This window comes from Podarcis erhardii (genome assembly GCF_964252035.2).
Source record: "Podarcis erhardii genome assembly, chromosome: 2".
Lineage (NCBI taxonomy): Eukaryota > Metazoa > Chordata > Lepidosauria > Squamata > Lacertidae > Podarcis > Podarcis erhardii.
Window position 1 is genome coordinate 116,935,287 of NC_138498.1, and position 13,590 is coordinate 116,948,876.

At 45.3% G+C, this 13,590-nt stretch overlaps 1 protein-coding gene across 2 annotated transcripts; it reads right to left on the reverse strand.

Annotated features, from left to right (window-relative positions):
- Window positions 1-467: 467 nt before the first annotated feature.
- LOC309336666 (uncharacterized protein) lies at window positions 468-9,056 on the reverse strand. Of its 2 annotated transcripts, none has more exons than XM_081852801.1 (5): window positions 8,209-9,056; window positions 5,135-6,096; window positions 4,357-4,480; window positions 3,374-3,871; window positions 468-2,196 (listed from the first exon to the last, which is right to left on the reverse strand). In XM_081852801.1, exons 2-5 carry the CDS (start codon window positions 5,933-5,935, stop codon window positions 1,550-1,552), a joined length of 2,070 nt encoding a protein of 689 aa, XP_081708927.1. In that variant the 5' UTR covers window positions 5,936-6,096; window positions 8,209-9,056; the 3' UTR covers window positions 468-1,549. The 2 variants fall into 2 exon arrangements, with proteins under 2 accessions (XP_081708927.1, XP_081708926.1); XM_081852800.1 differs by having other exon boundaries at window positions 5,135-6,070; window positions 8,205-9,056.
- Between the last annotated feature and the right edge of the window lie 4,534 nt (window positions 9,057-13,590).

Sequence of the window (13,590 nt, forward strand, 5' to 3'; positions counted from 1 at the left end):
ACCTCAAATATTTCTCTGCCAGGAGGAAGGAAATGGGAAAAGCTTTCCAATTGTCTTTGGACTGTAGGGGCTTACACCTCCCTATAAATACAGTCTGGCAAGTACCTGTTAAGCTGAGCACACTATCAATATGCATAAGAGATTCAGGAACTAAGTATTTACTATCTCAAAGGAATGGCCGGGCTACCCAGAAAAGGCAATCCGATAAGGCATTATCAGGTAGAAGCAACACACTCAAATTTCTGCTGGGGACCACCTCTTTCTGTGATGTATGTATGATGTTTTGTGGGGTGGTCTTGAGCTACAGGGTAGGCAATTTCAAATGTCTATATAACAGCTTGCACACCAATGTTCTGAGTTCCTCTCCTACCCTGCATGGGAGAGTGGGGGGCCCTGTTGCAACAGTTTGATAAAGATCATGCTTACTAGCTGCTTTGCTTCTCAATACTCTTTGGTTGGTGTGTTATTTTCTCCTACTGATAGAGAACCTACATAAGGACTCTATACGGGCTCTTAGATACCCCATAAGGGAAAGGAAGCAGTATTTTTCTTACCACAATAGATTTGTAGAACAGCATAATGATATCAGCAGTTTTATTTTCAATTCCTTTCTTAACAATTTCCAGGGTGGAATTTGCCTTTATCACAGCTGTGGCACACACTGGGTAGATAGATGGCTTCATCAAAACTATCCACCACAACCTCAAGGTTTTGCCCCTGGCTAGTTACTGGCATTGCTAACTTAGTTAGTGTTGGGGTTTGTTTGGCCCAAAGTGCAAAGACCTTGCTTTTAAAATATGAAAAATAAAATGATCAGTTTGTATAATACAAACTGGGACAGCAATTCACAGGGATGAGCTTCCACTAAAAATAAATACATATAAAATTTTATCTACGACAGCAATTCAAAGGCTGAGTGCTCTGTCTCTACATTGATATTTGCTGACGGGGTTGGAGTTCTTGTGCACGATTTCTTCAGGGCCAAATAAATAAAAGGCAACCATACAATGTGAAAAATTGTCAAAAGAGATACAATTCCGGCTATGGTCTGGTTCATCTAAAGGGGGTAAATCTGCCTCTGGCAAGTACCACTTCAGATAGCAGGGGGAGGACTCATGTTCCTGAATGCATAAAAACAACAACCCTGCATATAGAAAACTAGTGTGCCTGGGCTAAAATGATTCTCATTGGCACACTAGCTTTCTAGATGCAGGGTGTTTGCATATTTTTAATAGTGAAGTATTTGAACATATTGAGCTCCTTACTACCGTCAGAAATGGTACAGCTCAAGACACCAGTTTACTGCTGAAATAAGAACTACGAGGTTTTATTTGGGAGAATCAGGGGGGTAAATCCGGCTCAACAAAGTTTTTGTGTTCTGCACAACAGCCAGATCTCAGTCCTCACCCATCACATATTGATATCTGAAAGACTCCTTTGTCTTAACAACACAAATGTGTAGCTCCAGAGAGACACCGCATTAGCACATTTAACGCTCAGCCGTGGTTTGCTTTAACCATGGTTTGTCTGTCCATTTGTTCCACCGCAGTCAGAGCTTCTCCGTGGTTCTCCCTCCCAAGTGGATTCTCCGATGCACACGAAGGCCTGAGCTGTGCCCAAAGTTCTTCCCGCAATCGGAGCAGCTGTATGACTTCTCTCCTTTGTGGCTTATCTCGTGGGCCAGAAGGCAGGACTTCTGGATGAAGCTCCTCCCACAGTCCGAACACTTATAGGGCCTCTCCCCTGTGTGGATTCTCTCGTGGGTCAGGAGGCCCGACCTGGTCGTGAACCTTTTCCCGCAGGTGGAGCACATGTACGGCTTCTCCCCGGTGTGAGTCCTCACGTGAGCCCGGAGCGTGGAACCCTTGCCGAAGCTCCTCCCACAGTCCAAACACTTGTGGGGCCTTTCTCCCGTGTGGGTCCGCTCGTGGGCTTTCAGGTTGCAGCGGTGCTTGAAGCTCCTTCCGCAATGGCAGTGGTGGAGCCTCTGGTGACCGTTGCCCTCTTCCCACCCCAAGTCGCCTCCTTTACTGGGAAGAGCTCCATCCATGTTCCTCTCTGGCCTGTTCCCCTGCTGACCCGCAGGCCTCACTCCCTCTTTGCCATGACGCGAAACCTTGCCTCTTCTCAACTCTCTTAGCTCCAGTTGTTCTGAGCTTTCCTGCTGAAGGCGATGTCCCGCGGTTTCAAGTGCTCCTGGATGTGTATATATAAAAAAAGAACCTTGATGTGAAATCCTTCCTCTGGCTAAGAGTTCCCAACAGCAGCAAATCTCTGTCCTGTTCCTCAAATTTAAACATGGAATTGTAGAATTGGAAGGAACCCCACGGGTCATCTAGTCCAACCCCCTGCAATGCAGGAATCTCAACTAAAGCAAAAAGGTTCTCCATTCCAAAGAAGGAAGAATCTGTATCTTCACTAGTTTGTATCTAATTCTAGTCCTATCCGGAGGTAGCCATCAAGACAAGAAGACTTCGTGTTGCATCTAATACTAGTCCCACCGAGAGGAGACCCATTAAATTTGCATGCTGCTTTTCCACAGAAATGTGCCCAAAGGGTCTCACAAGACAAGAAAAGCAACAACAGAGCAAGAAAAAGAATCACCGTGACCTTTGTGTGCTGCCTCCTCAGGAGGTCTGGAGGGTTGGCAACATGAGAATGGGCCTTTTCAGTGGTGGCTCCCCACTTGTGGAATGCTCTCCCCCAGGAGGCTTGCCTGGCACCATCATTACATAGCTTTAGGCACCAGGCAAAACCACGTCTTTTTTGCCAGGCCTTTGGTTCTTAATTATCTGTGGCCAACTTGAGCGGGTGGAATGTTTTAATCCTGTCTTTTAAAAACAGGATTGTCTTTAAGATTGTCTTTGTTTTGTTTTTTCTTTTATGCTCATTTCAATGTACGTGTTTGCCTTTTTATATATTGTAATTCACTTTGAGTTACCTAGGTTAACAAAGCAACCAATAAATTTAAATAATAATTAAAAAATAGCAGCCATGGATGTATACCAAGATTGCAATCACCTGTTCCATCTGCATGCTGAGGACGAGCATGAATGACTCTGGAATGAGAAAAACTACATTTTTGCGTTGCAAATGGGTCAGTGTGTACCCAGACATTGATTTACACCTGCTAAGGCACTTTCTACCAAGTGAGACTAATAGTCTACCTTAGCCCTGTATTAACTATTCCTGTGGCCGTGCAGTTAAGGATGGGTTTCAGGGACAGGAAAAAACCCCAGATCCTTTTAACTGGATCTGCCAGGAATGGCAATGGGAACGTCCTTCAATTCAGCCCCCGATCTGCTCAGGCACCCATGGAGTTCTTCTGCCCAGCGAATGCAGCTTACAGCCTGACACGGACTCATTTTCTCACCTGTGTGGGTTCTCTCGTGGGCTGCGAGACTTGCACTATGACAGAAGCTCCTCCCACAGTAGGTGCACTTATGCGTCTTCTCTCCCTGGGGGCTTCTCTCGTTTGCCACAAGGGCTGAGCTTTCACCAAAGGTTTCCACTCGGTACTGCAATTGCCGTGGTTTCTCAACCAGGTGGATTATGCGAATGTCTGAGCTCCACCTGGAGTCTCCTCTGAGGTCACTTTGGGCCTTTTCTCCCTTGCCATGCAGGGGGTTATTCTGGGCTATGGCTACTTGCCTCAGAGAGCCCCCTTCCGAACAAGAAAGGGTTTCGGCAAAACTCTTTGTCACATCCTTTCCCTGCTCCTTTTCCGACTCTTGCAGAATCTGAAGACCTGCGGCTTCGTCATGATACTGGAATATGTCGCCTCTTCCCAAGAAGCGCTTTTCTGGTGCCACCTGCACAGAACATCCATGATGAGGCTCCTTCATCTTGTTCTCGTGCATTTGCCCATTAACTACAAGAATAAGCAGAATGTGGTGCCCATCACATTTAAAGCAAAACTGGGTCCCCCCATTTTTCATTTTTTGAGAGCCAGTGTGGTGTAGTGGTTAAGAGTGGTGGACTCGTAATCTGGGGAACCGGGTTCGCCTCTCCGCTCCTCCACATGCAGCTGCTGGGTGACCTTGGGCCAGTCACACTTTTCTGAAGTCTCTCAGCCCCACTCACCTCACAGAGTGTTTGTTGTGGGGGAGGAAGGGAAAGGAGAATGTTAGCCGCTTTGAGACTCCTTAAAGGGAGTGAAAGGCGGGATATCAAATCCAAACTCTTCTTCTTCTTCTTCTATCCCTCCCCCAGGCCTTCTCATCTCTAGCGAGCAGATGAAGTCCCATGGCACAGGTGGAAGTCCTCGCGCCAACAGTATGACTTCCTTAGATACAACAACCCAATCAATTTTCCATCATTCTGATGCAACCTGAGTCTTTCCCCTTGTGTCCTTACCTCCTTTTCTCGCCTGTTCAGTGGCCTGGCAAACCTGCCTCTGCCAGGCGTCCAAGGGCAAGACCTGGCTGGCCTCAGAGGAATCCACAGCCGTTATGATCCCCTGAGGTCGAGACATCTGAAGCTGCAATTAAAGAAAAATCAAGGCATTAGTGCTCCAAGAGAGGCAAATATTTGGTTTCTCCTCCAAAAATCCACTCAGTACGGGGTTCCCTTGCCCTTGGTCGAGAAACTACAGGTAATGCAGAATGTTGTTAGGAGATGCCCTATTCCCCTCACAGAATTAAACGATTCCCAGAGTGGTTTAACTACCAGTCCCTCTTCCCAGAGGACTCTGGGAATTGTAGCTCTGTGAGGGGAATAGGGAGTTGTCTCCTAACAACTCTCATCATCCTTAACAAACTACACTTCCCAGGATTCTTGGGGGGAAGCCATGGCTGTTTAAAGTGGTATATAACGTGCAGGAGAGTCCTCTCTACAGCTGCTGCCAGTCATTTGTCAGCAGTACTGAGCCTGACTTGGTATATTCCTGTATTCCTGTTTCCATAGAGGAACTTTATCCCAGCTGACTCCACCATAAACCCAGAAAGCTAGCTGCAAAAATCTGATCTAAAATGCTAGTGGCAACAGTATCTCTTCAGTTCCAATGCCATTTATCTAACCATCTGAACTGTAACTGGATTGGCACCAATCAAGCGATGTAAAAATCAGGGCAGCCACTCTCTGCTGAATCCACCTTCTAGGACCATCAGAATGACCAGCATTGAACTCCCCTCACCTCTCCTTCCTGTTTCACCGTGTTCTGCTGCTGCAACAGGAAATTCTCTGCCAAGGCCACCGCCTGGGCGCAGGTTTCAGGCCTGCCTTCCCTGACCCAGCTCTCCATATCCTGGGGCAGGACGGTCAGGAACTGCTCCAGGATCAGCTGCTCCAAGATCTCTTCCTTGGTGTGTCTCTCCGCTCTCAGCCACTGGCGGCAAAGTTCCCTCAGCCGGCCGTAAACGCCTCTGGGCCCCTCCACTTCCTGGTAGCAGAACTGCCTGAAGTGCTGGCGCTGCTTCTCCCTCAAGGTGGACTCCCCTTGCAAGATGGCCGCCTTCACCTTCCCGTAGTCTCCCCTGTCCTGGGCACTGAGGCTGTTGAAGGCCTGCTGGGCCTCTCCGCTGAGGGCCGGCAAGAGCAGGGTCACCCACTTGTCCAGAGGCCACCGACAGGCTGAGGCTACTTGCTCAAAGGAGGCCAGGAAGGCCTTAGCATCCTCCCATGGGGAGGGCCCCTCTGATACCTGATGATTCCCCCATCCTGAGTGAGGGGCCTGCAGCGTCTTAAGAAACTCCTGCCACTGGGCTTCCCAGCGTTCCTGAAGCTCCTCTTCTGGTTCACGTTTCACCTGGCGTGGATAGACCGTAGCTTGTGATTCTCCAATCCCCTTGATGCATACAAGCTGTGGGGCTTTGGTTCCCCCCAGATCTGTCCACAATTTGACGTTGGGGGTGTTTTGCTCTCCCTTCTGCAATCCTGGGGCCTTTGCTGTCCTTTCATCCACAGACATGTTCACCTCCACTCTCAAGGTCTCCATTGAACTGTTCAAATGTAAGGAGGAGTTCCCAGCCTCTGGTGGGCTTTATTTAAATCACTCCTCACAGTCAGTCCATGAATCTCTTGCTATGTTACAGTCTTCTAGGAAACTGTAAGTTGCAGGGTGTTGTGGTCTCTCCGATGAAGTGCTGCAGGCTTCACCTGAAAGGGAACAATATTTATGTGAATATTTAGTTGGGAACCACAGGCAAAGCAACTGATATTCCTGCCCTCACAAAGTGTCTGGACCTTCTTGATAAACTAGCTCTCTGGGTGCAAGGAGCTTAGAACAGACTAAACACTACTGTCCTAAGAAACAGCTTCTTTCTTATAATGTTATTTACCCATCATTTTCAAATGCAATATTACTGTTGCAAGGTGCGTCGAGCTCAACACTATTGTTGGAAAAGTGTGTTCCACACATCTGAAATAAAAGAGAGAGAGCCAGTGTGGTGTAGTGGTTAAGAGCGGTGGACTCATAATCTGGTGAACCGGGTTCACGTCTCCGCTCCTCCACATGCAGCTGCTGGGTGACCTTGGGCCAGTCACACTTCTCTGAAGTCTCTCAGCCCCACTCACCCCACAGAGTGTTTGTTGTGGGGGAGGAAGGGAAAGGAGAGTGTTAGCCGCTTTGAGACTCCTTTGGGTAGTGATAAAGCGGGATATCAGATCCAAACTCTAAAACTGAGATTGACAGAATTTCAAAATGATTCTTATCCATTATTTCAGGAATCCCTACAACTGTCCGGAAAGACAGGCCAATATAAACAGCCCCAGAACTGATGGAGAAGGATGAAGGATGGGCAAATAAATCAATGGAACTGTGGCACACTTTCCATTTTATGTTATGGTATGAGCAACTTGCAGAGGTTAAATATGAATTTGAGGTATGGCTCTGTTTCAGAGGAAATAAACTCTAACATGGATTATTTATTTTTAAACAATGCAAAATAAACACATCACTGGTAACAGTATTAACTGCAGATAACACAATTCAATTCCCTGACAGAGTTACAACTCCCAGAGTTTCCCAAGAAGAGGGGCTGTTTATACTAATATGGAACTGTAGCTCTGTGAGAGGAATAGGGGGCAACTCTCAGCACCCTTTAGAAACTACAGTTCCCAGGATTCTTTGGCAGGAAAAAAATGATAGTTTAAAGTGATATAATCCTTTTTTAAAATGTATGATGTGAATGGAGACACAGAGAAGGAAGGGTTCTTCCTCTCATCTAGACTAACTCCCTGATTAGTGAAAGACATAAAATGCAACTACAGCACAGTTTCCCCAACAGGCGGTTGCTATTAAATACCTCCTGTTAAGGGGAACACACCACCTCTCAAGGAAGAAACAGGCATTCCCTCAAATAATAGATTTCTCTTTCGGTGCAAAACTTCACTCTAATGTCTATCTAAGGTTGGCGGCAAGCAGAGGAGCCCAATCAGGAAAGCTGAAGAAAAGGTGGCAACTCAGGCTTGCCAACTCACCAGTGGGAGAAAAAACAACTACCTGCTCCTGTGTAGTTTAACATTGCGAGTGGTGTGGTACAGTTGAGGCTGAAACTGCTGTTCCTAGGCACAGCGACAGAATCTGTGCAACGCCTGGCAACTTTATGCTAGCTTCCAGAAAGATGCTGGTTTGAGCCCACCCAGGGACAACTGTGCACAGAATTACTGCATTGCAGGGGGTTGGACTAGATGACCCTCGGGATCCCTTCCAGCTCAAGAATTCTGTGATTCTATAATTTAGTGTGTACACTTGTGACATCTTTCCACTTCTGCACTAGCATGCACTTTGCAGCAGGGATTTGGGGGCGGGAAGCCCTCCAAATGCTTATTAGGACTCCAACTCCCATCAGCCCCAGCCAGCACAACCAATAGTCAGGAATGATGGGAGTTGCAGTCCAAAAAACATCTGGAGGACCACAGGTTCCCCGCATCGCTCTTTAGCAGGCTGTTTGGAATTGGTTTAATTTGGGAAGCTTTTAATGTTTAACAGAGCACTGTATTTTAATACTTTGTTGGAAGCCGCCCAGAGTGGCTGGGGAAACCCAGCCAGATGGGCAGGGTATAAATAAATTATTATTATTATTATTATTATTATTATTATTATTATTAGGAGAGGTTGACTCTTGTTGCTCCTGCCCTATTGTTCTCCCAGGATCTGGGGTTGCAGCAGTAGTTTCATTGTTTTTCCAGCAATTTTGCATTCTCTATCCAACTGCAGCTGCCTCCTGCCCCCTCCCCTTTTAAGGCCCCCCCCCCATTTTCACTCACCTCTCCCTCGCAGCCTTGGCACTGCTGCACACTTCTCTCCCGGCTTGGCCGCCTGTTCTCTGCAGCAAGAAGATATTCAAAAGCCAGTTTCCCTCCAGAGGGGAGCAAGAGGGGAGGGGGCAGGAAGTGGATGCCCTTTGTTTACCACAAAGAGATAGGTGCTTGAAAGGAAACAAGCCTTTAAAAAAAACAAAACCCCAAAGCAAGAGCCTTCATTTCCGGTTCTCCTTGGACTTCTTCATCTGCAGGGCATCCTTGGCTGCAATTCTTGTTCTTTTTTCAAAATAAATCAGGCTGGAAGGGTGAAAAAGTCTCTTTCAGAACAGGCTAAAGAAACAACCTCACTGCACAGCACAGTGGCATTTGCACCCAGGCCATGTGGTCACAGCCACCAACTTGGACAGCTCCAAAAGGGATGATAGAAACACGGAGTTGGAAGGGGTTCCCTCGGGGTCATCTAGTCCAACCCCCCCAGAATGCAGGGATCTCCACTAAAGCATATTAAATCACAGAGCGCTGAGACAAATTCGAAAGTTTCAGCTTTTAAATGCGTTGCTGGAAATTTTTCTACTCCGCCAGGCCTGTGCAGGCAAATAAGAATGCATCTTTCCACAATGATTACAGTGGTACCTCGAGTTACAGACGCTTCAGGTTACATACGCTTCAGGTTACAGACTGTGCTAACCCAGAAATATTACCTTGGGTTAAGAACTTTGCTTCAGGATGAGAACAGAAATCGTGCTCCAGCAGCAGGAGGCACCATTAGCTAAAGTGGTACCTCAGGTTAAGAACAGTTTCAGGTTAAGAACGGACCTCCGGAACGAATTAAGTACTTAACCCGAGGTACCACTGTAATTGATTATTGCTTTCATTTTTTCATGGTTTTCACTGTATGGTTTTGTGCGTCTTTGTTGCAAACCACCTCATTACCTTTTTGAAATATGAAATAGCGATATCAGAGAGCCAGTGTTCGCGTAGTGGTTAGAGCGTCAAACTAGGACCTTCAGAGACCTGGGTTCAAATCCCCACTGAACCATGAAGCTGACTGAGAGACCTTTGGCCAGCCACAGCCTTCTCTCAGCCGATCATACCTCACAGGGTTGTTGTGGGGATAAAATGAGGAGGGGGAGAACCGTGTGGTGCCCCCTCTCCTTGAGCTCCTTGGAGAAAAAGGTGGGATATCATCAATGCAGTAAATATAAATAAATAAAATCCATTGGGGATAATGGTCTCGGTCTGCCAGTCCTCACCTGCCTGCCTTCTTAATTCATAACCAGTCCAGGGGTTGGTCCTGCCGTTCAGTCTCAGTGTCAGTGTTGCACTTGTGCAACTTACCAGAGGGCCAGGGACAAAACTAGAACTAGTTGCCTCTGCCTGTCAGTGGCTCTGGCTGCTGTTTTGGCTCCCTGCCTTCTTCCCCAGGGAGCACCAGCCACTATTGCAATGGCTACTAGCTTGGGAGGGCTCTGTTCTGCCTCTGAATATCAGTTGCTGGAAATCACAGGGAGGGAGAGTTTGGTTGTTGGGCTCACATTCAGGCTTCCCAGTGCAACATCTATCTTTTTTTTTTTTTAAAAAAATAATATTTATTAAAGTTTTAAATGTTACAAAAGGAAAAAGAGATAATTCCAAGTTAAACAAAAGCTTAACAACACATCAGAATAAAGAAAAAGGAGAATAGAAAAAAAGAAAAAATTATAAAAAACAGAAAAACAGAGAAATAGAAACAATTAAAAAACACAACAAACCTTCCCATAACTTATCTTTCATTTACTTGTTTCCTTGACCGCCTCGCGCCTCCCTTTTTTTGTATTCTAGTTCGATTAGCTATTTCAGCAAATCCTTTCCAACTTTCCCAATTTTTATCCTATAATTTATCTTAATATAATGTAACTTTACCTTTCCTCCTTTCATCCATTAACAATCTATTTTTACTTAATCCTTTATAATATTTCCGCTAAAGCCATATAACTTCATTCCAGCCTCCTTCTAACATTCCTTAATCCCAGTGCAACATCTATCTGGCCACTGTAAGAACAGGGTGCTGGACTATGTCCTGCTGATTTTTCTTATGCGCACACCAAATTATTTTACCCCCCTGATTCCTGTTGAGCATGGGAAGAACGAGCAGAAAAGGTCAAATCTGACAGAGCTTTTCCCTACAGGAGTTTCTTGCATAACTCATCGCTCCAAATATGCCAGAAATAAGAGAAGTTTGGAGGGTAGAATGAGCCTTGCCAAGTCTGTGTTGTACTTTTTTCTTTCCTCTGCATGAGGCTGTGCTCATTTCAAACTGTCTGCTCTGTTAGTCCTTTATAGAAAAGAACACCTTAATTCCTAGGTAATTTCCTCCTGCTTTTCTACCAACTGCAACTGTGAGTCAGAAATGTTGCTGGAGAACCATAAAAACTGCAGCCCTTTGGGGTTTTCAGTGCATCAGATTTCTCAGGTTTCCAGGCCTTGCTAGGAATCCGAGTGGAATTCTGTGGATTTAACCCTTCAGCTGCTTTCTGGGTGGAGGGGCTGGGCTGAATGTATCTTGTTTTTTGGAAGCCTCCCCCATCCCTATCGGTTGTTTCAAAAAGCACATGTTGCAGCTGCATCTTAGCTATGTGAACTTGGAACAACTGGTTTGTTTTTGGTTTTGGATTGCTGCTGTGAATGGCCTAACAACCTGTGCACTTTTCTGTATTTCATTTCCTTTGGATCTCTGCCTACTCACACACAAACTCATGAAACTCTGTGTGTGTGTGTGTGTGTGTGTGTGTGTTTTCTCAGTTGAATATGAATATGTGTGTGTGTGTGTTGATAAGAATTTAGCCAGGCAACAGGCACATTTCGCACCTGGCTATTTGCCTGACATCTGCATCATCTAGAGATCATTGGATCTTCACTGTTTTCACACACTAATACCACATCCTGTAGAATTCTATCAGATATATTCTATCTGAACAATAAGAATGATTTTCATTTTTTCTCCCTGTGCAGCCTGCACAGGAGCAGTAAACAATATTATAGTTAATTGTTGTAGCTTGTCTTCATTTACCCCACCCCACTGCCCTGCCCACAGTTGTGAAGAATATTTTCATGTTATGAATGGTCCGTGTCACTGTTAAGAAAAAGAGGTAGGAATAGGCCAATATATATGTGGACTGTCCCTGGATCAAGTGACTTTTCTTCTTTAAATTCTCAATGTTCTTAACCTAGCTCAAGGTCAGATGTTTATCTGAGAATCAACCAGTGTCGGTCCATCATTTGAAAAAATGGCAACCAGACATTCTGTTCTGGCGACTGTAACATTGGTTTAAGGAGCCTTTTGGCACCTAGCTTATATTTCTGTGTTTCTGACAATGGTTGTCATATATATGGCATATATGCTCCCTTTTGCCTCGCTGTGGGAATCGCTTGCAGAAGACTGCAGTGCCTGGAGACAGGCAGTCAACTTGTGTGTCTATAGTAGTGATCAGAGGAGAAATGATCGCTGGGAGGAGTGCAAAGAAACACTATGGGTGCATCTGCAACAGCACAACTGGAGGTCTTCATCTTCCCCAGCTGCAACAAAACATGTCTCTCCCATATCATCTCTAGAGCCACAACAGGAGCTGCAACCTTCCAACAGCTTGACCTCACTCTCAAAGCAGCACTCCTTCATCGTCTCCCAAGATGGATGGATGCCTCTACTGAGCCTTCAGTGTGGCAGGCCTTGCCCTGTGGAATTCCTTGCTAAGTAGAGGTTCAGCAGGAATCATTTTGTCTTCTCTTAGACATCTCCTAAAAGCAGTGTTATTGAGACAAAGCATTGCAATTTTCACCAACCAGTATTTATTGATGTTTTTATAGCTCTTATTGTAATTTCATATGATTTACAAATAATTTTAGGAATGTGTGGTGTGCGGCTGTAAACCCAAAACACTATCCAATGGTCTTTTGATGAAGGGTAGTATAGAAATCTCAAAAATAAACAAACTGACACAGGTTTGCCCCGTAAGAACTAGCCCTGAGGGACACTTTGTTTGCCTCTGTCAGGTTGTCCTTAAAAATCAGAGGCAACAAGAGCGCTTCAGTAAATTTTCTAGAAAAGAAAATTCAGCTTGAAAATGGGCCATATTTATTTTTTAAAGTTTTAAACACAAGGAAATAACACACATCATTTCCACATACAGCATAGGGAATACACCATCGTTGCCAGAAATTCAGGGCTGGGTAAGGGTTGAATGGGTTAAGAACATAAGAAGAGCCTTTGCTAGCTCAATATGGCCCAACATTCTACGGTGGTACCTCGGGTTAAGTACTTAATTCGTTCCGGAGGTCCGTACTTAACCTGTTCTTAACCTGAAGCACCACTTTAGCTAATGGGGCCTCCTGCCGCCGCCGCGCCGCCGGAGCCCGATTTCTGTTCTTATCCTGAAGCAAAGTTCTTAACCTGAAGCACTATTTCTGGCTTAGTGGAGTGTGTAACCTGAAGCATATGTAACCTGAAGCATATGTAACCCGAGATACCACTGTATTTCTCACACTGGCCAATCAGGCGCCTCTCACTCTTGTTCCCTTGGCAACAGATATTCACTGACATGTACTGCCTCAGATTCTATAGAGGTACCAAACAGCCATCATGACTGGTTAAGCCACTGACAGGCTTATCCTCCATGAATTCAACCCACCTTTTAAAGCAGTCCAAGTTGGTAGAGAACTTAACCCTTTTGCCACTCCTGAATCTTCCAACATTCAGCTTCTTTGGATGACTACGAGTTCTCATATTATGAGAGAGGGAGATAACTTCTCTCTATCCACAATGTGCATAATTTTATATACCTCTATTGCGCTCCTACCAGGGCCATTTTTTTCTAAACGAAAAAGACCCAAACATCATAACCTATCCTCCACGCCCTTGATCACTTTGATTTCGCTTTCCTGAACCTTTTCAATCATAGATTTGTATAACAACATTGGCAGTTTTATTTTCAATTCCTTTCCTAATGATTCCTAGCATAGAATTTGCCTTTTTTTCCACTCTAGGTTGGCATTTTCGTTGCCCTTTCCACCACGACCTCAAGGTCCCATTCCTTGCCAGTCATAGACAGCTCAGATTCCATCAGTGTAAATTGATCCCAGTTTGGATCAATAATTTTCAAGCTCTTCACAGTCCCTTTCTGTTTTTAATCACCCCTAAACAATTTGGTGTCATCAGCGAAATTTGCCACCTCAGCGCTCACCATAGCTGTCAACTGTTCCCTTTTCTTAAGGGAAATTCCCTTATTCAGAATAGGATTCCTCGCAAGAAAAGGGAAAAGTTGACAGCTATGGTGCTCACCCCTAAATCCTAATAGGTTATGAAATTTTTTTATAAATACTGGTTGGTAGTGGCTGGCATTCATTGGGACT